This window comes from Rattus rattus, chromosome 4 (genome assembly GCF_011064425.1).
Source record: "Rattus rattus isolate New Zealand chromosome 4, Rrattus_CSIRO_v1, whole genome shotgun sequence".
NCBI classification, from domain to species: Eukaryota; Metazoa; Chordata; class Mammalia; order Rodentia; family Muridae; genus Rattus; species Rattus rattus.
The window spans coordinates 146,340,498-146,368,097 of NC_046157.1; the positions used below are offsets into that span (position 1 = coordinate 146,340,498).

At 49.6% G+C, this 27,600-nt stretch overlaps 1 protein-coding gene across 1 annotated transcript; it reads left to right on the forward strand.

Annotated features, from left to right (window-relative positions):
* Igfbp2 (insulin like growth factor binding protein 2) lies at positions 1 to 27,363 on the forward strand. Its single transcript, XM_032901322.1, has 4 exons — positions 1 to 490; positions 24,050 to 24,273; positions 24,956 to 25,096; positions 26,890 to 27,363. Exons 1-4 carry the CDS (start codon positions 106 to 108, stop codon positions 27,052 to 27,054), a joined length of 915 nt encoding a protein of 304 aa, XP_032757213.1. The 5' UTR covers positions 1 to 105; the 3' UTR covers positions 27,055 to 27,363.
* The last annotated feature ends 237 nt before the right edge of the window (positions 27,364 to 27,600 follow it).

Here is a 27,600-nt window from a genome sequence, read left to right on the forward strand (position 1 = left end):
CAGCGGCAGGGGAGGAGAAAGAAGGCAAGGAGGCGTCTCCCACGCTCGCCAGGGCCGTGCCACCTGCCCGCTAGCTCGCCGCGCTACGGTTTCCCACTAGCCAACATGCTGCCGAGATTGGGCGGCCCCGCGCTGCCGCTGCTCCTGCCGTCGCTGCTCTTGCTGCTGCTGTTGGGCGCCGGCGGCTGCGGTCCCGGGGTGCGCGCCGAGGTGCTGTTCCGCTGCCCACCCTGCACGCCCGAGCGTCTGGCCGCCTGCGGACCCCCACCCGACGCGCCCTGCGCCGAGCTGGTGCGAGAGCCCGGCTGCGGTTGCTGCTCCGTGTGCGCACGACAGGAGGGCGAAGCGTGTGGCGTCTACATCCCGCGCTGCGCCCAGACGCTACGCTGCTACCCCAACCCGGGCTCCGAGCTGCCCCTGAAGGCACTGGTCACCGGCGCGGGTACCTGTGAAAAGAGACGCGTGGGCGCCACCCCACAGCAGGTTGCAGGTAATGCGGACTGTGAGCACTAGTTCGGGGGTTGGGAGAAACTCGTAGCTCAGCGGGGTCTCCTGGCTGGCAACCCTCACGTGGGGAAAGAGAGTCGACGGGACCCTGGGACCGTTGTAGACAAGAAAGAGCCCAGACCTTGATCGGATTCAGGGAGAATCTTGAGAGCGGGAACCCGAAAGGCAAACCCGGGAGGGAGGCTGGGGGTGGAGCAAGCGGGATTTGATGGGGTAAAAGAGGAGAGGAAAGACACCTTGTCACCTGGGTGGGTCTTCCTTAATAGGACTTAGCAGGGAGGAAAGTGGTCTGATCTAGGGGCTGTGGGGGTTGGGGGTGGGGTGGGGGTTTAGGATCCTGTAGGAACTTGAAACTCCTTTGATACAAAACTTGAGTCAGTGACCGCCGGTCGAAAGTTCCCCGGTGGGAATGCTGCTGGCTACTGCGCGCAGGTGACACCGCAGACCTCGGGTGAGAAAAGATCGAACGGAGGGACTCCTTCCTTCTGGCGTTGGGAGGTGAGGAGAAGGGTAAGGATGCACGTGGAGAATGGAGCGGGCTCCATCTGTGTAACTTAAGCCGGTTGGCCAGCTGCATTCCGGCACCCCGGCTGTGCCGCTAAGCGTCTGGGCCTCCGGTCTGAATGCTGGAGCCGCTGGAGAGCCAGGGAAGGTACAACTCTTAACGTGGGTGTGTATCATACCCTACTTCCTCCTAAATCTAGGGAACTCTTCCTGTCCCACTGGGTGGGAAAGGTGGGGTTCTTTGTTAAGGAGCCCTTCTTTCGTTTTTTTAAAAAAAGTTAAGAGACACAAGCTGACTGCGAGGAACTCACTTTTTTTTCTTCCCCTTTGGTCTGGCGAAAGCTGTAATTGTTTTATTTGGTCTTGGGGACAGCACTGAATTTTATCCACTATTCTCTAATGTTTGAAAGGGAGGCTTTTACCATGTTCTCAGACTGGGGGGTAGCCTGGAGAGAGAAAACAAGAGAGAGAGAAAAGTACAAGAATCCTTCCTGCTTTTCGATTTCTTTGTGCTCCCCTCTTTCCCTGGCTCTGCTATTGTCCCCGTCCCAGTGGAGTTAGAGGTCAAGTTTGAAGTCTTGTAGTTCTTGGAGGCATTTTTGACCTTGACTACAGATCAAGGTGGGGCTTCGTCGGAGGGGAGTCCCAGGGTTTCTTCTCTCTCAGCCTTGGGATTAATCCGTGCCTCTTGTTTCTAAGTAATAATAAAAAGAAAAAGAAGTCCTCTCCTCATGCTCCCTCCTCCCTCTTACCTTTGGGGCCTCAGAAGAATTTTCTTCAACAGGGTAATGCAAGGCCTTGCAGAATCCTCTGTATTTTGACCATTTTACTAAACCATGGTGTACTTTCCTCTCATGGTTTTAATATTTTTTTTTCTCCCCCGCCTTTCATTTCTTTCATTCTAAGGCTGAAGTTCAGCCTTTCTGTTTCCCAAAACTCTTAAATAGGTTGGAGTCTTCTGCAGGCAACAGATGTGGCAGGTTTCCTGGGTCATTTTTCCTTACTGGCTACAGGGATGGGGGTGGGGTGAGGGGGGTGTTAGGGGAGCCAGGGGACAATGGGGTGAGTTCAGGGAAAGAATGTCACTCTGGATTTTCTGCCTGTTTATGGTATGGGACTCTGTTCTGCTGGCTGCCTCAGCCTTCTCCCAAGGCCCAGATGCCTTCCACATTTTTCTCTTGTGTTCTTGTCTGGAACATTAACCAAGGTAGGGGGTGGGGTGGGGGTGGGAGCTGGAAACTGAGTAGGTACACTTAAGGGATCAGCAGCATGGCAGGGCTGTCACAGGGGTCTTTAGGGATGGAGCCTGATTTTGCAAGGTTGTCTTGATGAGAGGCAAAGACAGAGGCTTCTAGGACCGTGGGAGAGACATTTTGGGATTGGGACAAGGACTCTCTAGAGACTGTAGCAAGAGGGAGATATTATACATGGTCCAGACAGATCTTAGCGATGAGGGAGGCCGTGCATGTCTTTTGCCCATCTCCTCCCTTCTCTGAAGGCCGAATCCCCCACCCCTCCCCCCACCAGCATTTTTCTTTGAGCAGGTCGCTTTTGAGAATTTTAAGCGTACCCTCTTATTTCCACGCAGCACCTCCCAGCAGTTCCGGCTTTGCTGTTAGCTCTTTTGTCTCTGTTCCCAGGGACTCGGGGACTGTATTGCTGGCTTCCTGGGATGGCAGGAAGGCAGGGGGTGGGGGTGGGCACATCAGTGGGTAGAAGTGGCCGGTGGTGATCCTACATCCCAAGGGGTGATGGGCTGCTGGGCCTTTTGGTTCATAGAAACAGAAATCAGACTGGCAAGGCCTGGAAGAAAAAGGAACTCTGAGAGCGGTCACGAGTCCATGCTTTGTGAGGATGTGGGAGTGGGCAGAAGTACTGGGGGAAAAAAATTGGAGGTGGGAGGTGGGGGTGTCAGGGAGTTGAGGGGGGAGGGTAGGCTTGGGCCAGGCTAAGCCCTTTTTAGAATTCAGGCTAGGCTGGTTTGTCAGCATCTCCCCAGTCTCTTGCCCTCCATTCCCCCCTTCTGTTTTATACAATGCAGGGGATTACGCTGAGGGGCGGGGCTGCCCAAGTGGCCTTCTGGCCCTTAGCACATATAAAGGTGTTATAGAAATGTTCAGTCAAAGTCCCAGAGCTGACAAGGGCTGGCTCTCTGATGGTGATGAGTGGGGAGACCCAGATCTAAAGGCCGGGGGGAGGGAGGGGGGGCGAGGCAGGCCCTGATTTACAGTGGTTCACTTCGGCTTCAAGACTAAGGGGGAGAAAGCAACGGGACTTCTGGCTCGGAGCGCTGCTTTGCATCTCGTCTTGCATAAATTTGCATACCGAGTTCAAAATGGTAAAATAGACCGAAATGAGTGGGACCCACTGTCTCTGCGGATCCTTAGCACCACCTTCTTAGCACCACCAACTGGCCCTGATTCCGGACAGAACTTGAACCAGTCTGGCTAAGTCCTTCGCAGAGGGCCTTGGAAGGGTGAGGCGTATGCTAAGTAGGGGGCTACTGCCCCTGGACTTCTGGGGGACCCCTGGAGTTGGTTGGCTTGTAAACTGAGTAGGGTGTGGCTCTGTGCACCAAGACTTCAGGGTCAGGGCGGTGGAGGGACCGAGGTACTGCTTCCTTAGCCTGCGCTAGCCCAGGGGCAAGGGTCCGAAGTAGCCTCAAGGTCAAGTCTTTGTTCCTGTACAGCCTTTACTTTTCACCTTTTTGGAGCGTCTGAAAAGTTTCCTGCAGAGCTTCTTTTGTCTGTCTACGCTGACCCAGTTCCTTGAAAGGCGGAAGGAAGCTTGAAGGAGGATGACCCTGTGGGCTGACTGAGATGGCTCAGTGGGTAGTGAAGGTGTCTACTGTGGCAACCTGAACTTGATTCCCGGAACCCATGTAAAGGTGGAAGGAGAGGTCCTGCTCCATGAATTTGTCCTCTGAACTTCACACATGTGCCATGGCCTGTGGGCCCACCCTCCCATACACAATAATAACAATTTTTTTTTTTTAAAAAGAGAAACTTGACTGGACAATAGTGGCCTTTAATCCCATCACTCCAGAGGCAGAGGCAGGGGGATCTCTGCGTTTTGAGGCCAGCCTGGTCTACAGAGTGAGCCAGGGCTACACAGTGAAACTCTGTTCCACACCCTTTCATCCCCCCCAAAAAACCAGAACCCAAATAAATAAACACCCAAACAAACAAACAAAAACCAAACTTGTGCAATCATACTAAAGACATTATAAATAAAAATCCTTCAACAAACCAGGGCTAAGGATGCTCTGCGTTAGGACGGGTGCTGGGGTTGGGAGAAGGAACCCACTGGCTGTGATTGCGAGAGGCAGCTCTTACTCAGCTTGGGATGTTGAGTTTGCTAGTGAGCCAAAGGCAGATGCTTGGAAGGCTCACCCTGCCTTCCCCCTCAGCCCAAGTCCTGCACTATTCAGGCAATGCCTTTCCCGAGGGCGGGGCAACTCAGGGAAATTAACCCTGTAGGCAATTTGGATCTGAAATAAAAGCACTTGCCCTGCAACAAGCCTGATGACTTGAGCTTAGTCCCTGGAACCTACAAGTGGAAGGAGAGAACCAATTTCTTTCAAATTTCCCTCTAGAGGCAGCAGTGGTGTGTGCATACACTTACGTATCTCTCCTCTCTTCTCTTCTCTCTCTCTCTCTCTCTCTCTCTCTCTCTCTCTCTCTCTCTTTCATGCAGACACACACACACCTTTTCGTTGTAGTAGTAGTAGTAGTAGTAGTAGTAGTAGTAGTAGTAATGGGTTGAAGAGATGGCTCAGTGGTTTAGAGCACTGGCTGCCCTTCCAGAGGTTCCCGAGTTCAAATCCCAGCAAATAATGGGATCTGATGACCTCTCCTAGCATGCACATCCAGATAGAACACTCATAATAAGACAAATAAATACATCTTTAATAAATGCCTTGGAGTGTTTGGAAGCGGGGGGGTCCATCCATCCACCCAGTGTCAGACCACTCTCAGGGTAAGATGGCTTACCCTGAGAGGCCTCGCCATCAAATAAGCTGATTGGTTCCCAGCATGGTCCTTTTCTGCTTCAAAGCATCAGACTAGTTGCTATTGGAGTTGATTGGAAGCTCTGAAAGCTCTCACTGCTAATGGAATGGGACTGCCAAGGGGGAATGAAGGAGGGCAGAAACCTATAGTCCCATTGCTTGGGTCTCGTGATGCAGCGCTCTGCCACCTTTCCCAGTGTTTGCCCTCCCTGTTTCTTGCTCTTCTCTGCCTTTATCCTGTCCTTGAAGTCTCTTTAGACCAAATCCCCCCACGCCCAGCACACATGTGGTTGCCTCTTTCTGTGCCTCTTGCACTGCTGGCCTGGCCAATGCTTGACCATATGGTAAGTAGGTGCACAGTGTTCAGAGAAAGTAGCCTGGTAATCGGTCGGCCCTCTTCAGCTCCAATCAGGGAGGCTGAGAAGGTGAGTGGAGGCTTGGGTGTTGAACAGAATTCAATATGGGGTGAAAAGAGCTGGGTTGATGGTCAGGGAAGAGGAGAGGGGGCTGGGCTTTAGAGACGGAGCTAACGTGGACAGGGGACGTGGCACTGTGCTCTCGAGGGGCTAGCAGTGCTGCTTTTGCTAAAATGGACAAAGACAGGGAGTTCCATATGCTTCACTAGGGAGCCAGAGATCTGGCTGGCAGATGTTCCGGACCCCTCTGCTTCTCTTTGTTATCTCTGGCCGACGTCTTCCTGAGGTGGCAGGCAGCCATCAGAAGATGGGTCAGCCCCTCTTGTGTCCTTGTCCTATTCTGAAACAACTGCTTCCTTTGGTCCAGTTTTCCTCCATCCCCCCTAGGGGAGCGAGCTTTTTGTATTTCCATCTTATGTGTCTACGTGGGCTCAGTAGAGGCACCATGTTAAAGAGCTAAGATTTTTGCTGGCTTTTAACTGCTGAAGCCCTCTGGTCAGGTTGGGATTGAAATAATGGCTTTTGAGCCTGTGGGGCAGAGGTTTTGTTCTGGATAACTGTTGTGTGTAGGTGACAGGTAGGACATGGTACACCCTTGCCAGCTTTAGTGAGGAGAGGACACTTCAAAAACATGTGATGAGTGGGAAGATGAGAAGCTAGAGGCTCACGGGGTCCCCGAGGAGAAAGGAGTAGATCGACAGCTGTTGGGGGAGTAGCTGGCTTTGCCTTCAAGCTAACCGGGTCCCAATGCAGACAACCCTGTGTGGGGACCGGGATTGATGGTACATAGCTGGAATCTCAACACTTAGGAGACAGAGGCAGGATGGATCAAGACTTAGAGGACAAACTGGCCTTCACTGGGAGTTCCAGTACCCCAAAATCAAAATCAAAACCATAAGACTAAACTTGTGGTGTGCAGGAGCCTTTCTCAGAAAACAGGTTTGGTAAAGTAGGGGTAATTTTTGATTTCCTTCAGGGTGTGTATGTATCTTAGACTAGTTGTGACCATGGGAAGTCACAGGTTAACATGGGAACTTACCCACAATAAGTTGTCAAACATGTTATCTGACTTAACCCTGACAAATCTCATTTTTGCTCTTTGGTTAACTGGCCCTTAAAGTGAAGGCCAAACTAGATAAGACAGGCAGACCACTCATTTCTGTAGGTCCCAATCTCACATGTCAGCTGTATATCCAGATGTAAGAGGTTTAGTCTTCTCGAACCTCGGTCTCCTTATGTGTATATAAAACAGAAATTGGTGGCGCTCATGAATCTGCTGGGTTACACTTGCATGGGTCTGTGTCAAAGTAGATAATGCAGATAGATGTAGTTCATGCTTACGATCTTAGGGGAGCTGCAGTAGGAGGTTTGTCATGGATTTAAGGTCTTGAAATGTTTTAATTTTCTAATTGTTGCGATGAAATTCCTTGACAAAAGCAACTGAAGGAAGGCAGAGTTTATTTTGGCCCTCAGCATAAGGATGCAGTCAGTGATGGAGGGGAAGCCGTGCAGTAGGAGTAAACATAGCCACATTCAGGAAGCACAGAGGGATGAATGCTTTCCTCTCTGCTCACTCTCTCCTGCTACACAGTGAAGGATCCCAGCCCAGGGGATGGTGCCACCCACAGTGGGCAGGTTTGTTCCATCTTGAAGTTGCTTGAGATAATCCCCTCAGGTATGCCTAGAAGCACATCATCTCTCATTTGATTCTAGAGCTCCCTGAGTTGACCAATCAGATTAGTGATCGCACAAAACAAGACAAAGAAGTGAACAACAATAAAAGCAGATAGTACAGTAATGCTCAGTACTTGGTCTGGTGGTGATGTCACGTGATTTCTACTTCACCTATGAAGGGAATAAGTCCATCTCTCTGACCTATATTCATTGGGCTTAGTCCTTTTGTGGAAGGGGTAATGAAACTGCATTAGCGATATAAAATGGTTTTATCGCTAAATGGATTTCAAATGGATTTATATCGCATTAGCGATATAAAAGCAGCCAAGAAAAAATGGTTTGCATTTCTTATGGGTGAGTTAGGCGTTTTGAGTGCTTTTTGGGGCCCGTGTCCAACTTTCTGGGACTGACCGTTCAGGGCTGTAGCTCACGCTTGACGGTGCCCAGAGTGAAAGCCAGAGTGACAGAGATGATCCTCGAGCTTGGACGCTTAGGTTCTTGTGGCAACCTTTATGCTCACTTAGCTAACCGAGGGTTAGTACCACCTTCACCTGGCCAGCTGGCCTGGGACCTAGGCCTGTCAGAGCCTGGAGGGCTGGAGAGTTGCTGAGGTGTCCCTGGGGCAAGGCGGTTGTGCTGGGTTGCCCTTTCTCTGTAGGTCTTCCTCAAAGGAAGCTGGCTGGACATAGGCTTCAGAACAGTAGGCGTGTATTAATATAGCTGCTGCATGTACTTAGCACGCATGGTGTGTCCATGGGCATGCAGTGGTCAAACCCAGTGAAGACCTCCGAGGTTCTGCCTTTTTGTTTCAGGAAAAGAGGGATTTTCAGGTCCAGTGGTGTCTCTGAGCCTAGCGTGCCTGGAGTTTGAGGGTGATCCTGGCAAAAGAGTTTGGATCTTCTGTCCAAACTGATCTTCTTGCTCCGTGGTCTTCAGAGCTGACCTCACTGCTGAGAGGGGCTGCTGCTTGTCAGTTTTCAGGGTCCTTGAGGAATCTGGAATGGTGGATCAGATCCTGAGAGATGGAGGAGAAAAACCCTTCGTTGATTTGAATTGTGAGCCCAGGGAGAGTCTCTGGAGCCACCCCTCCCATGAGGAACAGACTGAGGGGAGAAGGGGGCACTTCCCATCCCCCATCTCATCCTCCTCGGCTCCTAGCCCCTCCCCTTCTGTTCCTTAACAATAAAGCCAAGGAAGATCAGCTTGGGTGTCAGTCAGTACTCAGAGGGAGACCTTGCTCAGAAAACTGGCTTTCCCTGAGAGGAGTACAGTCAACTACAGTCTGGAATTCTCATTCATTCTCCTCTCTCTCTCTCTCTCTCTCTCTCTCTCTCTCTCTCTCTCTCTCTCTCTCTCTCTCTCTCTCGCCGAGGGTAGGCAGTTGGAAGCCTTGAAGCCCTCTGGCTGTCTGCCCCATATCCCTTCCTGGCCATTGGGAAGCAGGGCAGAAGTGAAGATTGAGGGGAAGGGGACAGGGGCTGGCACACCTCCAGGTGCTGGGCAGAGGAATTAGCCCACAGACCCTGGTGGAATTGGCTGGGAGCGAAGCCCGAGGAGGTTTCTAATTAGTAGATGGCTTTAGGTGTGTTAGCTTGTGTTCATTCAAATTAAACAGCCAGGATGCCGAGGAGGGAAGAGGGCTGGGGGACTGAAGGCCCTGGCAGGTTGTCAGAGCTTGGAAGTCTAGAGGAACTTACTTAGGGTGTTCATCCCCGTGGCTTGGAAAGATGGGGGGGTGGCTTCCAACTGAAGGGGTGTAAGTTAAACTGTGGTGGGAGAAAGTTGGTAGCTGTAAGCCAAGGTACTATCCCAACGGGCGGACGATAAATCTGACGGTTGGAAATGCCTTGCTGCAGACATTTCCTACCTCACAGCTCAGAGTCAAAGGAAGAAATGAAGGCTGCATTCTGGGCCAAGCGCCAAGGCTAACCTGTGGCCCCGGATCCTCGTTCCCGTGCTCCGTTTCACCCGAGTTCCCGCATGCACAAAAGCAGTGGGGTACGTACTGCTTCTTGGAAAAGTTCTTTTTTTTTCTGTGTGGCAGTAATTGAGGCATAACTTCTCAAAAATGTTCCTTTATGCAACTCCCCAGGAAGTTTCCTTTGGGACTATTGTCTTTACTTCTGGACGGAGATGCCCAGTCTCCTCTGGATGATGAACTTGCTTTCCGAATTGCCTGAGGCCAAGAAAAGACCCAGAATAGCAGTTCCCTTGTGTCCTGGGATCTTCTCCTGTAACTGATACCACCGACTAGTTTTATACCAACAGTGGTGGGAGCTGTGCCAGGCAGGCTAAAGGGGTCAAGTGGGTGGGTTGGGTTCACTGGGTTAGAAAGGCTTTTGTGGTTGTGTGGGACCACCTCGCATATTAACTGGTAACCCACTTCCTTGGGGATTGAAATGTCTTGGTCACCCTTCCTTAAGTGATCTAATGATCAGAAGGCATTCTGAGGAGCCTAAGAGCTTTGTAGCCGGGCGACCTGGGTTTGGTTTGGGCCCTGCCTCTGATAAGGTGTCTTTCTGCAGCTGGCTGTCAAACTCCAGGGCTCTTATCGAATGTGATAGGGGGGTAAGAAATCATCAACCTCTTGTGACTGCAGTAAATGGAGTTATGTGTACAAAGGACTTAGCACAGAAACTCAAATAACCAAACGATGTTATCCACACCCTGATCTCTTCCGAGTCTCAGCAGAGAGCAGGAGAGAGCTAAGGGAGCCAGTGCCTGTTTAGATGAATTCTGATTGATCGGTCATCGTAAGGATTCTGATGAGGGAAGGGTGGGGGCTGGGGAGCTGGCTCAGTAGGTAAGAGCCACTAGCTATGGGGTCTTGAGTTTGGATCCCCAACACAAAAATGCTAAATTATATATATATATTAAGTATATATATATATATATATATATATACTTAATATATATATTTAAATATATATTTAATTGAGTTCAAAGAAGCCACAAGTGCTTATAACGGAGGGGAAGGAACAAAGACAAGAAGGTCACCCACTGTGGGCTTGTTGGTCAGCGAGCCTAGTTGAAACCCACCAAGCTTCAGGTCCAGTGAAGGAATCTGTGTCAAAGAAACAAGATAGGGTAGGGTGACTGGCACGCACTCTCGCACATACACACACACACACTCACACACACACACACACACACACTCACACACACACTCACACACCTCTATACACACAAGTTAAAAAGGCAGTTCTGTCAAGGATGTAGTTACTTGCATAACTCCCCTTTGGTTGGTAAAGCTTTCAGTGCCTCCAGAGCTGTGAGTCTGTTTGAGGGTTTCCTGTGGGTCGTCATGGCCATTGAAATCTTCCCTATGTTTCTTTTGATGGCTTGGTGGCCCATTTATATGCCAGAAATAATGAGGATTCTTTCTAAAATATTGTTGTTGTTGTTGTTGTTATTATTATTGTTATTATTAATTTGGGGTGTCTGTCTGGGGAGTTTGTATATGCCATGGAGCACATGTGGAACCCAGAGAACAACTTTGTGGAGTTTTTTCTCTCCTACTTTATGTGGACTCTGGGGGTCAAATTCAAGATACCATGGTTACCCAGCAAGTACCTTTACCCACTGAGCCATCTCACCGGCCCAGACCCTTTGTCTCTAGTTTGGCTTGCTGCCCCTTAAACCAAGAGAGCGCAGTCAGGGACAGCGATGGGATGGGATGTAGCATTCGATCAGTCACAAATCAGTGAACTTTAAAGTGGAAGCCAGAGAGATGCACGGTGACCTATTTAAAGACACTTATTTATATTCAGGACACTTGCGTGCTGGTTTGAGAGTGTGGCTGGCAAGCCCACGCATCCTCACAGGTTTACAGTTCTTTTTTCTTCCTCTGGGTTCAGTGTGTCAGTGTGGAGTATGGGAGTGGTGTTCCGGAGACAGGAGCGCGGCAGGAGGGAAGGTGGTGGAGGAGTGGCTGGAAAGGTCAGTGGGTATCGTTTTCTTGGCCCGGGACTGAGAGATCACATCCTCAGAATCCAGTCTGGGGCTGTGGCTTGGAGGTAGGCCCTGGTAGAAGCACACGTTCCTCCTGCCGAGTGCCTTTATTGCTCGCTGGTTTTCTTTTCTCCCTAACCACTCTTGCTGTTGTGGGGCCTGGATGGTGATAGGTGGGGGCTTCACAAGAAAACAGTGCATGAGGGAGGGGCACTAGGGCAGGCCATGAGGGGTTCATGTGTGAGCCACAGGGGGGAGCACATGCCGTGCACATGCCACCACCACCCTTGCTGCTGCTCTCTTTCAAATTCATTGCCTCTTGCTTTTAATTGTTGTGACATACATACACACACACACACACACACACACACACACACACACACATGCATACATATAGGCACACATGGATATATGTACATTCTTTTTTTAAAGATTTATTTATTATATAAAAATACACTGTAGCTGTCTTCAGACGCACCAGGGCATCAGATCTCCAGTCCAGATGGTTGTGAGCCACCATGTGGTTGCTGGGAATTGAACTCAGGACCTAGCAGTCACTGCTCTTAATCACTGAGTCATCTCTCCAGCCAGCGTACATTCTTAAACATATAAATATAACCTGTTCAGACTATAGAATGTTCAGGGCTGACCGTTTGGTATCGGGTAGCCAGATGGTGCACTCTTCCCTGGGGAAGATTGTTTCTGCTGTTCTCAGCACTCCTTGGTTGCCTGGGTTCTTGGTTCAAGTTTGAAGCCTCATGAGATTTTTTCCTCCTTCCATACCAGCCCAGATTTCACTTAAACTATGTATGTATATTCATAGACCTGCTTCCGTATGTTACAGGTATTTTTAGGTCGATAGTTAATAGCGTGATTCCTTATGACTTTTCCACATACCCTTCCTGCCATTTTACTCGCCTTCATCTGAATTCATTTCTCTCCCCCTCCCTAATCAGAGACTCCCGTTTCCGCCATTTCTCCTTCAGATCAGCTGTATCCTGCTGTTCCCCTCCCTGGCTCACCTCCCACGGTGGTCCCTTTTTATAAAGGACACTTGATGAGGGATACTTCTTCGTGGAAGTCAAGGCTAAGCTAGCGTCCTTAAGGGGCTTCCGTGCTTCAGAGGAGGAGTTAAGCCTCAGACTCAGGGATTTTTGTTTGTTTTAATTACACTCATTGATTTCATGTGTATGTGCCAAGTCGGAGTTCAGCTCGTGGGAGTCCTCGTGGGAGTTCCTTTCCTGAAGCTGTGGTGGAACACCACCCAGACTGACCAGAGTCCCCATGGCAGAGAAGAGGCAGGCAGGGCAGCCGAGTTGTAAGCTGAGAATTGCATTTGGAACTACAAGCATGAGGCAGAGAAACTTGGCGTGATCAGAGTCTTTACTCTCAAGGTCCCACTCCAATAACGTTTTTCTCTAGGCAGACCAGACCTCCTAAAGAGTGCCACCAACCCGGGAGGAAGCGTTCAAAGACAGCCCAGAGAGTAGAGCCGAATTTCCAGGACATTTTATCCATGCCTTTTGTCATTTCAAAGTCAAGTGTCCCTGTACCCTTGGTAGCCACGCCCCCTCCTCCTTACCCTTTCAAAGGCCCCTCCTAGAAGAGATGTGTGACTTTCCACTTTTTATTTTTTCCTACCTGCTGTTTGTCACTTATTTTTATTCTTGTGAAATCCCAAGTTAGGTCATTGTCTGGATCTCTCCTCTCTCCTTGCTTGTTTGTGGGGACGCAGAACAGCTGTCCCCTTACTGCCCCTTGGACATTTCTATCCCGCGTCAGCTGAGACCCTGAACCACTGATGATCTGCGCTGCACCATGGTACACTTGACATCCTGTTCTCTGGGCCGAGCCGTCTTCTTCATTTTGTCTTTCTTAAATCATCGACTGTCTGTCTGCCACTGTTTGTGGGTCTTTCCCTGACTCACTTTCCACTTTTGCATGGCACAGAGAAATAAATGACGAGGGCTCCAAGTTGAGACCTTTTGATGGGCAAACTGTACGGACCACATTGCATCAGCCTGTGAAAGTCGTCTTCATGCTGCATGTCACTGGTAGGGCCTTGTCTAGTCTGTCATGCTCTAGGGCTCTCCAAGTTTATTCATACTCTGTTTGACAAGATAGGTGAAGGATGAATCGTGGTTGTCTTAGGGTTACATCGATGTCATGAAACACTGTGACCAAAAAGCAGCTTGGGGAGCAAAGGGATATACTAAAAAGATATATCCCTGAATCACACAGTCCATTGAGGGGAGACAGGAACTCAAACAGGGCAGGAACCTGGAGGCAGGAGCCGAGGCAGAGGCCATGGAGGAGTGCTGCCTACTGGCTTAGATTGCAAGGCTTGCTCAGCCTGCTTTCTTACAGAACCCAGAATCATTAGCCCAGAGGTAATCCCCACTCACAATAGGCAGGGTCCTCCCATATCATCAATCACTAGTTAAGAAAATGCTCTCCCGGCCTTCCTACCAGTTGATCTTAGGGAGGCATTTTCTCCATTGAGGCTCGCTTTTAGCTGACTCTACTTGTGTCGAGTTGATGTAAAGCTGGCCAGCACAGAGGGTGAAGTATCTTAATATATTTTTATTTTTGCAGTGTGGGGGATGGAACTTAGGACCTTGTATATGCTAAGCAAGCCCTTCTACCACAGGGCTACATATACCCCTGGCCCAGAGAAACGACTTTCTGTTTTTTAAAAGAAAAGTCTCGAAATAATAAGAAACAAAAATAGTCTACCACCCAGAAATGTGGATGCTAAGTCTACGAGCATGTAATATTTAAATAGTACCTTTTTTAATCTATAGAGAATTGCACACATATGATGAATGGCTAGTTTCATATTTTTGCATTGCGTGCAGATGTGTGTATGATGGATGATCAATATTGTTCCAGGTCCTCTAAAGTAAACTGGGAAGTCTTGCCCCATTGGTTCACACCTTTAATCCCAGAACCTGGGAGGCGGAAGCAGGTGGATCTCTTGAGTTCGAGGACACCCTGGTCTGCAGATTGCATTTCAGGACAACAAGGGCTACACAAAGAGACCCTGTCTTGAAAAACAAAGCGGGAAAGGGAGAGACAGAGACAGACAGACAGACAGGAACAGGGACAGAAAAATAGTAAATTTAATTTCCCCGTCAAAATTAGACTTTCGAATCTGTGTTGACAGACGGGCGAGTGCTTGTCTTTATGGTCACCGTGTGTCACCCCATTATACCACATCATTCATTTTGTGTCATTTGCCGATTGCAGCACCAACTATAGATAGTTGGAAAGAATTTTTTTATACATATACTTTACAAAAAGAGTTTGAGGGATACTGTACTTTGTCCCTGTAGCTTCTAGCCCAACTCTTTCACTTGGGCGATTGGCCACTAAGTCACGTTGCCAGCTTCCCGGATGACGGGAGTGAGCTGGAGGAGAAATATTTAGGCCTCATGGGAAGAAGTGAAAACCGATAGTGCTGTTTGCCATCTTGATATCCGTTTCTCTGGTTCTTCAAGGACAACTGGGCTTGCAGAATCCCAGAGGACCTGGGCTGAATTTGAGCATGTTTTTGTTTGCTCAAACTGTCTGCCTCAGCCCTGACCCGCGGCAGGTCTTTGCGATTCCAGGAATGAACCTGGTGTTTATAAAGCAGCCCTTTTTTTGAGTGAGCACAGGCAGGGAGGCTCCAGAGAGGCCGTGCTCACTCAGGGGGAGCCTTCAATGAGGCAGCAGTGTAAGGGCATGCTTTAGAGATCCCCGTGGTGCCAGGCCGAGGACGCATGTGTGCAAGCATTCATAAGTGTCTCTACGAACCCTGGAGCCAATGGGCACAAAGCTTAAGGCTGACACTTTGCTGGGTATTAATCCGAGGTTCTCTTGTTCCAATCGAAGAGATCTCTTTCTCTCTCTCCCAAGTGAGTCATTCGGGGTAACCTGCAGAAGAACCACACAAGATGGGACCTCAGGGATGCTAGTGCTTGAAGACTCTTGTTTAAAATACAGGTTCCTTGGTAGCCCAGGCTTGTCTCTGGATCTCCAGGGCTTGGGTCCAGGGCTATTCTTAGAGACTTCCGATGGTCCTTTGTGTGTAGTTTCATTTGGAAACGGTGACTTAACCGAACTCCACAACTTACAGATGAGCCCCACACTCAGGCCAAATCCTGCTCGACACCCAGCCTGGCCTCCCTCACAGCACCAGGGGAAGCAAATTCAGGGTCAGAACCTTGGTCCTCTGACTTCGAAGCCAGCACTGCTTGCTCTATTCATACAAGGACGGAGTCAGGCTTTGGAGCTCAAGGGCCTATGCTGCAAGAATGGAGGGATGGAGGGCATGCCTCGGCCAGGCGGTCACTGCCCTTCTCCTTGTGTGATTGCTGTCCCATGCAGGGATAGCATGTGCTGCCTCAGCTTTCCACGTGACTGTGTTTTCTGAATTCTTTAATGCTCAGCTGGGCAAGAGGCAGTAGCTATGGGATGGCCCCTGAGGCTGGTGGGTCTAGGGACGTTGACATTTCCTTCTCCAATCATGATTCTGAGAGGAGGGCTATCTATGGTGGAGGAACTGGTTTGCTGGACAAGGGGACATTCTTCTGGAACGTGGCAGTGGTGGTGGCAGTGTCTGAGAGATGCCAGGTATTACTTGGCTGGGCTCTTTTCTGGGAGCAGAGGGCAGAATGGGAGTTAGGGCAGAAACTGGGTGTTAGCAAGAAAATAGATGGGTGGACTTACCAACCCAAGGGGGTCACTCAGTAACTAAACTGGACTATGTTCTGGGGCCAGCTTATCATGACAAACAGCCCTCTACTCTGTTAAGGACTCAGGCCTACCATACACCATTTGGAATTCAGGCACACTTTGCAGAGTTCAGAATTCAGGCACCCCTGTGTTCTGGATTCCAGAGCCAGCGGCCACTGCTGCCCTGCTGTCTTGGACCTGTTGGGGAAAAAAAGAGATGGGGGAAATAGAATGTTACTTCAAAAGACTAAGGTCTTCAGGTTAAATATTAACTAAACTAACAACTAAACCCCTTTCGCTCTTCTGGCTCACTTCCTGCCCACGCACTAGGGGAATAGCTACTTACCTTGTAGGTTAGTGTGGTGTTGTGATCAGCCATCCAAAGGGAGTGGCTTCAAATTTTCACCAATGCAATCTGTTTCCTTTGTGTTTTGGGCATTTGCTCCTATATGCTGGGAACCTCTGGGCCCTCCTCTCTCTGTCTTCCTCCCTCTCCTTCCTTCCCTCTTTGCATAAAATGTATCTAGGCAAGTTCTGTCTTCTCCAGAGACTCCTGTTAAGCAGCAGAGAGCTTTGTTCTTTAGCTACCTATAGGATTTAAATAACCAGTCTAGACATGTAGTTCCATGGTAGAGCATGCAGTTAGTGTTTTCAAGGTTCAGGGCCCTCTCCCCAGAAGCACGAAAGAAAAACAACACAAAGTCATCTACTTTAAGCTTCCATGTAAGGGTCTTAAAAATATACAAATGTGTCTATATAACTAAACAAATAGAGTCCTCTTTCTCTCTTCTTTCTCTCTTCTGTCTCTCTTCGTACGGCATGCACTAGGGAACAGTTGAGATAGGTAATCAGATTTAAGAAGGCAGGTCTGGGTGCAGTCCCAGCAATGCAAGTTGAGAGAAAACGAAACATAGACTTCACACGTCCGACTGAGGGGCCTGAGAGATGGCCCAGTGCTTAAGAGCACTTGCTCCCCTTAACGAGGTTTGATTCCAAGCACTCACATTGTGGCTCTGTGACTCCAGTTCTAGGGGATCTGAAATCCTCTCCTGGCCTTTGCAAAAACTGAATGCACATGCTGTCCTGAAATACATGCAGGCAAAAAAAAAAAAAAAACAAAAAAAAAAAAAAACCCCGATGTACTTAAAATAAGTAATAAAACCTTAAAACTCAAAATGGAGATATCACAGCAGAGAATATTGAGGAAGTCTTCTAATTGGTCTTATTAGATATTAGCTACTCTTCCCTTTCCCCTACACAGCAGATAACCTTACATTGCACATTCAAGAAAAAGATCATCCATTTTGTATAAAGCTTGACTCCCCCCCCCATCTCCAGTAATGAAAATCTGAATGAGGATAGTAATAAAACAATACGATGTTTAAAAATCACCCATGATTCCCACTGTCTAGGCTTAAGAGATCAGAAGAATTCAAGGGTCTGGCTAAAACAATGGAAGATTAATACCTTGATTCTGGAACTTAATCGGCTCTTGGGGTACTTTACCCACTTGAGTTCGAGAATTAATTGTCTGTTGTCATGGATATTAGTAGAGAAGTTATATGAGGAGGAAGAAGAGAAAGAGTACTAAAGTCTGTCCTGGTTAGGTACGGTTTTGGAGAAACTGACAACAGTGGCCATGTGAGGTCTGTGCCCAGTCAGGGCAAAATTAGGAAAGCACCCAGCACTCGTCCTTGTGGTCTTGAATTGGGTCTGGAAAGCCAGCACTCGGAGACTGCGAATCTTCACCTCACTGGTGCCCGGGGCTCCCACAGTTTGAGATCATCATGAGGGAAGGCTAGGAAGTACTTAGTGTTTGTAATCAATAGGACAGGGGATGCCTGTTGGTCTACTAGGAAGATGGGGATGACTTGGAGGTAAGGGCCTATTTTCTTCCTATACCAGGTAAGAACCAGTGTCAAATACTCAGAACAAAGACTGTGGAGGGATTGCTTTTAGGCTCTTGGGGTTGGTTTTCCTAATAGTGCTTTAGACTTAGCCACAGATCATGGACATTCAAGTGTAGCTCTGGGAGCAGAACCAGGGCCCTGACAGAAAGCAGGGTCTTGTGGAACGTGGGGATTTTGATTCCCTGGATAAGGTCCTTGGTGCTACCATCAGACAGGGTTATTTACCCGAGAGACATTTATTAAGTCTAAATTAAGCCTTAAAACTGATAATGTCTGAATTGAATGCATGAAGTGGGCATGTGGGCCTTTTCTGATGCCAGCCTCCTGCTGGGCGCCCTGGCCGTGCTGATAAGGGTGCTTCCTTCAGAGGACAACATGGGGCCCTGGGTGATTGTGAAACTCCTGTGATGATGGCGACGATGTTTGCTCCTGTAGACCCACGTGGACATGAGCCTCAGGTTTGCGGGTTCTAAAACAGGGCAAGCCATCCATTCCCTTCAATCTGAGCTGCCCTTTTCGTTTCCATGTGTCTAGATGATGTTGTGGTAATACTGCAAGGTCAGGGAGGGGACTTGCCCATGTGCTGCAGACCCTCCATTCAGGGTTCTGGTTCCATTACCTCACTCTCTTCCTTTGGAAAATTTACCTTATATATTAATAGAATTGTGAAATCCCACACTTCCCGTCTTGATCCATTCCTCAATGCTGGGGAGAACGGCTAATGCTTATCAACCCGTGTGCGAGGAGTCTCAATGTCCCTTCAGGGGCCTTGCAAGTCCCTACTGGTTACCTTGAAGTCTGAAGCCTTTTCTACCCAATTCTTGGGGAGGTGATTAAGAAATGTTTCCTGAAGTGACCTCTGTACAGAGCCTGCCTAGCCTCACGTCTAAGGAGTCGCTTAACAGATACTATTCTGGATCTAACTCCTTTAGGGAGAAAAGAATGCAGCTTGGTATTTTTGTTCTGAGGGAAAATTCCATCTCTAGCTGGAGTTCTCCATTTGGAATGTTTTCCTGTAGATCGCCTCTGTAGCTATAAGAAAATATATGGGGTGGGATGTGGGTGGGGGGATGATGCTTATTCAGGTGAGGTGGGGCCGACATGGAGAAATAGAAGCATCCATGAGTCCACTCAGATGCTCCCACTGTGTTTCATTCCATACACACCATGAACAGCTCTCGGGGACCCTTCTAGCAGGATCCAGAAGCTGGATGCCATTGGTTCTTCTACGGGTGAGCATCTGAGGCACAGAGAGCTCGAGTGATTTATTTGTTCAGGGCCTTAAAGCTGAGTGGGGAAGCTGGAGTGGAGATTCAGTCAGACCCTGGCGTCGAACCCTTGACAGACACCTTTGCCGGGGGTGAGTAGTAAGGTACAAAGCTTCCTTTCAGCCGAGAATCCTTTTGCTCTCTTCCTGGCCGGCATTTCATTCTCTCCTGGGTGCCTGCCTTACGATCGATGTATATTTACCTGGGTCCTGCAACCTGTTCCAGAGAAAGAAATGGATGTCTTGCTGCCTTTAAAAGGAGCCTATAAGTCAGCCGGCCCTGCCCGTGAATTTCCCTGTCTTATTGGCATGTTTGCTGGTAGTGGTGAGATCAATAACGGAAGAGAATGAAACCTGTCCTTGAATCCAGGTGGTTTCTCTGAGGATAGAGGACTGACTTTCACCTTGGGGAGGCTGGGAACCTCGTAGGACAGACAGGAAGCCACGTAGTCTCCCAGGAGAGAACTGCCCAGGTGACCCCAGTCTTCTGGGAAATCCATCAATGATCGCAGCACACTGCCTGAATCTTAGGTTTTTCCACCTTTGTGCACTCTTCCGTAAAAAAGCATTGTAAGATTATAACATCTGGTTTCGTAAATGCAAGTGTGTCAGTGTTAAATATTAAGACTTCTTGACTTAAAAGGCCGAATTTGTTTCTTCTGACCTTCAAGTGAACGAAAACCCTTTACAGACCCCATGTCCGCCGTGTCTAATGGACAGGTTAGCCCTGAGTGTAGGCTCCAGGTCTGAGTACATGTCATTCAAGAGTGCCCGTGCCTTTGCAGATACGGCTCCAGAGTTGGCAGAGGGTGTTCTGAGCATTCAGTGTGGAACTGACCTTGAAGACTAAGCTGAGGGATTCTTTTTTGGCTACTGTTTGTTTAAGGGCCCAGGAAGGCTTGAAGACCATAGATCCTCAAGCCGAGTGCTCTGGATGCCCTGGGAAGACCCTGTGCTGTTCCGTGTGTTCTGTGGAGCTGTGAACTAGTGTGGCTATGGGTAGAAGCGAGGTACAGGGGAGTTAGCTATTTTGGGACAATTTGATCTACACTGTGTGGGGCCTACTCAATTTTGCACTGGGCTGTGGGGAGCTTCTGGCCCTTGGGGTAAGGACTGACCAAACAGTGTCATGTTTCAAAGATTAGCTGGAGGTTAGGGGGTGTTGTCAGCATTTGAGGTCTCAGGTTTCTTTGCTAAGGTTTGGCTTATTTCTGACTTCCCTGAGATTTTCTTAAGGTCTCCTGCCCTCAAACTCTGTCTCCATCTAAGAATGCAAGGGTTTGTGGTTACAGCGGTTCCCGGCTGTACCACCAGTCCCAGAGGATGGCTCTGCAGGGCCCTGATACTACAGAGGGCATGTGTAGCACATATGGTGACTCAGTGTCCATAAGCTAAGGAACAGGGCAGGCAGCTGAATAGGGGAGCTCGACCTATGTCTGGGGCCTTGAGTTTCCTCTCTTCCCAGAGCAGCATCAGAGAAGGGGATGTGGGAGGAGTTTGAGGGTCTGGTTCCTGGGTCTGACTGAACCCAGGTAGGACAGGACTCCTCCAGCTTTGATGCAGAGGTGAACGCATTAGCTTTCTCTGTGCCTGATACCAGGGCTACTGGAGTGGAGTTTAACTTTACTTAAGTTATGGTGAAGTCCATGCTACCCAGGAGCCAGGGTGAGTTAGCCTTTCTAGAAGAAATGATTTTTCAGGTTTCAGGCAGTTTAGAGAAATGGCTCAGCATTAATAGCTCTGGGCAGATTTTTGTCTTTTATGCCGTATACCTGATCCCCTTTGGGAAGTTCCAAGGTCATCATACTTAGTATAGTTCTTTGGGCAATAAAACATGGATGTCCTTAGGGGCTGTTGGTGGATGTGGACTTATTTGCCATGCCTGATCTACACCAAGGATCAATACATTGATTTTTCTACCCCCCTACTTCCCTCGGGATGGCATTGCCTGTACCCCAGGCTGACCGTGAATTCACACATAGCCTAGGATGGCCTTCAACTTCTGAGCCTCTGTCTTCTATTTGGGGATTATAGGGATGTGACAGGACATCCAGTTTTGTCCCCAACCTTTAATACCCCTGGCACTGTTCACATACTACTTCTCATTAAAAAAAATGTGTACGTATGAATGGGGTGTGTGTGTGTGTGTGTGTGTGTGTGTGTGTGTGTGTGTGTGTGTGTGTGTGTGTGTTCATGTATGGGGTTCAGACATGCGCCACAGTGTGGCTGTGGGTGTCACAGACCAACTTTGGGTATCAGTCTTTGAGGTATGTACAAGACTAGCTGACCCATAAGCTCTGAGGATTCTCCTGCCTCCCACTCCCATCTTGTCACACGGGTGCTGGGGTCATAGACACACATTACTGTGTGTAGCTTCTTGTGGGGCCTAGGGATCTGACCTCAGGTCCTCGTGCTTGCATGGCTTTATCACTTGAGACATCGCCCTTGTCCCCTGGACACCAGACGTTCAAAAAGCAGGCTTACTGGAGCAAGAGTGTGGTGAACCAGCAAGGTTCTTGTGCAGTGGTTCTCCCTGGGTTGGTGTGAAAAATGCCAGGTCCTTTCAATCTGGGGACATGGCGATGGCTCTTCGGATGCCCAGGATCTTATTTCCCTTTGCTTCCTGACTGTGAGTTAGCAGATAACTGGGGACAATGTCCAGCCCCATCATTACAGGGACAGCCAACAGTGGTGTGATAGCTCTGTTCTAAGTCATCATTTAACTGCTTCACCTCTAATAAACTCCGCTCAGTTCTGTGAGCCGTTAGATAGCCACCCATTTACATACAGGAAAGCAGAGACTCAGAGAGAAGATGTGCAGGGACCCTCCCTGGGGAAGCGACGCAGCAAGGCTTAGCTTGAGCACCCAGTTCATGAGTACAGCTTCTCTAAGTGCCGCTGAGCCCAGTGAGAGCGGGACGGGCATCAGACCCAGAGGGACGGGAAGGGGAGGGAGAAGGAAGGTGCAGGACAAACTTCTGTGGTGGCTTTTGGATGCTAGGACAGACACCTCAGCAGCAGCAGGGGCAGCAGTTGACATTGGTACCCAGTTCTCAGTACCTGGTGTGAAAGAGCTGACTCCTCCCTTAGCTGAACACCTAGTTTCTAACAACGTAGACAGGACAATACACCCTACCTTTTGTAGTTCCTGCTAGCTCTTTCCAGTTTGTGGTATTGCCTAGGAGGTGGACCAGTGGTGGCCTCTGTACTGTGGGTTCTGAGGGGTCCACTGGGAGCTATGTGCCATTTCTACTAAGAGTTATCCCATTTGGGGATAGGGACTGTAAAGTTTTTGAATGAGCATTAGAAGCTGATGCAGAATTTGTTGAAAAACCCCTCTATGCAATCACTTAGGTTTTTTTTTTTGCTTTGTTTTTGAGACAGGATTTTGCTGTGTAGCCCTGGCTGTCCTGGAACTCACTCTGTAGACCAGGCTGGTCTCTAACTCACAGAGATCCACCTGCCTCCGCCTCTCAAGTGCTTGGATTAAAGACGTGTGTCAGCGTCGCCCGACTTCACCTAGTTTTTTATTAGGACTTTGTGGGACTTGTGGCTCTGGGTGGGGCTAAGGCGCCATGACTTTTAGAACATGCTGGGACTTGTCCCCCTGGTCACAGACTGACCATACAATTCCCAATCTGTCACCTTACCCTGGAGAGGCATGAGTCAGCCAGGCCGAGACTGGAAACGAGGGGCCGCTTTTAGAGTCCGCTGCACACAGCAGGTTCTAAGATAGCCTGAAGAGACTGAATGGCGATCTTTTTTTTTTTTAATATTTATTTGTTTTATGTGTATACACTGTGCACTCTCATTGTCTTAAGACACAGCAGAAAAGGGAGCCCATTACTCACTCCATTACAGGACTCCATTACAGATGGTTGTGACCCACCGTGCAGTGTCTGGGAATTGAACTCAGGGCCTCTAGAAGAGCAGTCAGTGCTCTTAACCACTGAGCCATCTCTCCAGCCCCTTTGAATGGCCGTTCTTTAGGAGATTAGGTTTCATGCTCAGTGAGGGTTAAAGAAGTCATAGCAGTTTCTGTATTGGAGCCTTTCAGTGGGATGGGTTGCAACACACAGGTAGACTTCAACACAATAAAAGACAGTGATTAGTGCTGTAGCCGCCTAAGAGCAAAAGACAGACACTTTCGTCAGGGAGGGATGAGCAAGTGAAGGGCTAGAGACTGACTCACTGGCAGGTGGCTTCTCCACCTTGTAGTCCCTTACCAGCCACGCCACAGCCCAGGGATCTTGTGGTAGTAGTTTTCAAAACCTCAACTAGTCTGCCATGATCAGACCATACATGTAGAGCTTAAATTTGGGATTAGTTGTGGGGGAGCGTGGTGTTTTCTGATGGATCCAGGCACGGCCTACTTCCGTTCCCTGCCGAGGGCCTTGTCACTGCCTTCATCCTTCCATGCTTATGTCAGCAGCATGGAGGGTGAGGGGAGAACTGAGTTTGGATCCTCCCATTGCTCCCCAGTCACACAGCTTTAGCTGAATACCTGATCCATACAATTGACAGGGATGTAATCTTACTCAAGCGACCGGCTTCTGTGAGCGTCAGTTTCTCCTCGTATGAAAGATAAGGGGGATTCGAGCGGAGCCCCCGTCTGTTTGTCACTGTGCTCAGATGCCCCTCGGAAGCTTCAGGGGAGGATGCTTTCATTTGGGGGGTGGGTTAGTTTCAAGAGGGAGGCAGTGCAGTGCCCGTGGGTGGTGGACCCTTGTCATATCACAGTCTCAACCTGAAAACAGACTGGGATCTGGAAGCAGGGTGGACCAGGCCCCTTAAAGTTCCACCTGCAGCAACTGCCTGCTGCCAGCCGGTCTCCACAGCCTTCCTGAACAGTGCCACCACTCAGGGAGGGAGCAGGAGTTCAAGCACACAAGTCTGTCGGAGCTTTTTACATCCAACCCATGATGCCATCTACAGAGTTAGCAGACGCCCAGCTAAGTTGTGGAGCACGGGCACCCAGCACACGGTTGTCACACTTTTTAGCTATTAGCCTCCTTTTTATAGCCGCCACCCTCCTCAAGGAGGCTCGGGTTCTGGGGAGCTGACTCTGGAGTGTCCCCTCTTCTCTCTGTAGACAGTGAGGATGACCCCTCGGAGGGAGGCCTGGTGGAGAACCATGTGGACGGAACCATGAACATGTTGGGAGGCAGCAGTGCTGGCCGGAAGCCCCCTAAGTCAGGCATGAAGGAACTGGCTGTGTTCCGGGAGAAGGTCAACGAGCAGCACCGGCAGATGGGCAAAGGTGCCAAACACCTCAGCCTGGAGGAGCCCAAGAAGCTGCGCCCACCTCCTGCCAGGGTCAGTGGAGCGCTGGGGTCGACTGGAGGAGGGAGGAGGGTGTGGGAAGGGAGCCTCGCACCGGCAGAGAACATCACACTATGTCCATATGCCCTGCTACTAACAAGCAAACAATCGAACGTATTTGAGGACCTTTGGTCTACGGGGCACTAAAATGGGTTGAACATGGTTTCTCGACGTTTCTCCTAAAACCTTCATGTTTCTCTTTTGACTTTGGGGCACTGGCAGAGAAAAACCCAGAAGTGCAAATGGAACCTGCCCCTCCTCTGGGGTGAGCTTTTCCTCAGCTCAGTTTCACCATAAGAGAATGGAGCTTGGGCCATTGGCTAGGGTAACTTCAGGGCCAGCATTTGAATTGAGTTGAGGTATAGATAGATGCCAGGAATAAAATCAGAATTGGATTGGGCCATGGCTCCAGATGTAAATTCTAATCTTTGAGGTAGAGCCTGCTTTGGTTCCCGATGGCCGTTGTCAGAGTTAGGAGACAACAGTAGACATTCACAGTCATGTGACTTTCTAGAGGGATGAGCACAGTGGGGTTCGCTGCCACTGACGCTGCCCTACTAGCCGTTTGGTGCAGAGGGAGTCTCTTCCCCACAGATATGGCAGTTTGAGGCCTTGTCTAGTACTGGTGGTTGTGGTCTCCTTTTTCTCACACTAGGCGTCCCTTTTGTCTCTCCAGACCCCTTGCCAGCAGGAGCTGGACCAGGTCCTGGAGCGCATCTCCACCATGCGCCTTCCGGATGATCGGGGTCCTCTGGAACATCTCTACTCCCTGCATATCCCCAACTGTGACAAGCATGGCCTGTACAACCTCAAACAGGTGAGTGTGGGAGCCAGCCTGGGCTAAGGAGTCCCTCCCTCACCCCCGAGCCCCACCGTGCCTGGTCTGTGCTGCACCTGCCTGTGTAACCCTTGGGAGCTAATAGCTGAGCCTGGGTGAAGGCTTCTGTAACCAGAAGGATGGCACATCGGCCCCATGAGGCTTCCCTCCTCGGCCTCGGTCGCGCGTCAGGTCTGACGACTCTCTCAGCTAGCTTCTATCTGGGCTTGGTGTCTGTCAGGAAGAGTGCCCTGGAGAACTGAGAGAAATAGGTTTGAGCCCTTGCAGCCCAGCTTTTCCAGAGGTTTCGATGTTATAGAAGCAGATTTAAACTTAAACCAGTACATCTCTGCTTTATGTGAGAGCTGAGCCCTTCTCTGGAGGTTGTCACTTAATGGGTTTGGTAGGAATATACGGTTTGCATTTCTCCCTTCTCTTCCCTTCTCTTCCCTTCTCTCTCCTTCCCTCCCCTTCCTTTCCCTTCCGTTCCCTTCCCTTCCCTGCCCTGGCTGTTCCAGAACTCACTGTGTAGATCAGGCTGGTCTATACTTTACAGAGTTCCGCCTGCCTCTGCCTCCCAAGTGCTGGGATTAAAAGTGTGCACCGCCACCATCTGGTTTACAGTTTGCATTTCTAAGCCTCTCCCATGTATTGCTACTGGCCCATGAACTGTATTCTTGGAATCACCTTAGAGATGAGAGCACACACGGTGCTCTGGGGAGCTACAGCAAATTTAGATGCTGGGTTTTAACAGGGGAGGTTTGGATCTTTTGGATATGGGGAATTTTACAGAATTCTCTGCGTGACTTTAATGGCCAGTCAGGGTTGACTTAAGGAATGGACATGAGGAGCCAGGGGCTGGGGTACGAGTCTGTACTTCTCTTGGGCCTTCCTCACCTCCTTTATGAGGTGGGGACCTAGCCCACCTGCTATGATGCCAGGGTCTGTCTGTCTTTGCTGTCTGTCCGTCTTTCCCTAGTTATTTCAGGTGGGACTCGGAAGAGATAAGGGTCATGTCTAATGAACCTCATGAGCCACTACACCGGTTTATATAGTCACTCCTGCAGCTAAGATCAGGGATCCTGGACGGCAACACCCGGAGTTTGATTTTCTCTCTCTCCTTAGGTCCAAGCTGCGTAACTTGGCTACTTGGCCAATGGCTAAATTGGTTCCAAGATGCAGAGCATAGACTGGTATCCTCACACTCGGGAGCTTCTTAGGAATGCAAACTGTAAGCCACGGCGTGTGCTTCTAACCTTAGCAGGCAGAGGCAGGTGGATCTCTGTGAGTCTGAGGCCGGCTTGGTCTACAGACAGTGCCAGGACAGCCAAGGCTACACAGTTACAAGTCACCTAACCAGTTTTTGCTTCGTTTTCACAGCTGTCGAGTGGGGACATTAAGGGTACTTAGGACACAAAGCGACTGTGTGTTATGTGACTATAAATGATGCCGTGGGTGATTGGGAGATCTTGCTCTCACAGCACCTGGCACAGTCAGTTGTGATGTGAGGGTTTTCATCTCTATTCTGGGTCTCTCTCAGGACCCGAGTCATTTCTTGGTCTTTGTCTCCAACAGCCTTGGTGGTGGGCACAGCATTCTTCTGCTGCCTGTTAGCCAGGCAGAAGTTTAGGGTCACCTGGACAAGAGCCTGCGTGTTGACAAGCTCACTAACGGCTGGGACAGGCTCCTGCCTGTGCAGTAAAACCCAGCAAGCACTGGGAACTGCATTCAGCCCTGGGCTGGGTGAGGAGGCTTAGTGCCGCTCTTCATGTTTTGCTTCTCTTACCTTTCAGTGCAAGATGTCTCTGAATGGACAGCGTGGGGAGTGCTGGTGTGTGAACCCCAATACCGGGAAGCCAATCCAGGGCGCTCCCACCATCCGGGGAGACCCCGAGTGCCATCTCTTCTACAACGAGCAACAGGAGAATGATGGGGCTCACGCCCAAAGGGTGCAGTAAACCACAGCCAGTCGGTGCCTGGCTTCCCCACCCCAAACACCAGCAGAAATGGAGGGTGTCGGGGTGATGGGTGTGGAGGATTTCCCAGTTTTGACACATGTATTTATATTTGGAAAGAGACCAACACTGAGCTCAGAAGCCCCCCTGCGCCCCCCAGTGGCAGTTAACCTGTACCTCCGTTCCTGCTTCTATTAGAGAAGGTGGTGGCACTGGGGATACTGGGTACAGGCTTGGGAATGGGGAAAGAAATTTTTATTTTTGAACCCCTGTGTCTCTTTTACTTAAGATTAAAGGAAGGAAAAATAAAAAGTGTATGTCTTACTTGAGTCTTTGGGGCGTCCCTGGCAAAGAGTCTTGGAGGCCTACTGAGCCTCATGTCTACCTTGTCTCTAATATGGGGAAGTGACTATTTCCCATCATACATGGGGACAAGAAAAATGCTTCTGCACCCAGATCTGGCTGCGTGGTGGAACCCAGGATTCTGCTGTACTAAGGAAGGTTTCTAGCCTAGCCTCCAGACCTCTAGCTGATTCTGCAGGAAGATGG

Coding starts and splice junctions, on each gene's coding strand:
- Igfbp2 (XM_032901322.1), top strand. CDS start 106: ATGCTGCCGAGATTGGGCGGCCCCGCGCTGCCGCTGCTCCTGCCGTCG. Junction 24,274..24,955: donor TGCGCCCACCTCCTGCCAGG/GTCAGTGGAGCG, acceptor TTGTCTCTCCAG/ACCCCTTGCCAGCAGGAGCT. Junction 25,097..26,889: donor GCCTGTACAACCTCAAACAG/GTGAGTGTGGGA, acceptor CTTACCTTTCAG/TGCAAGATGTCTCTGAATGG.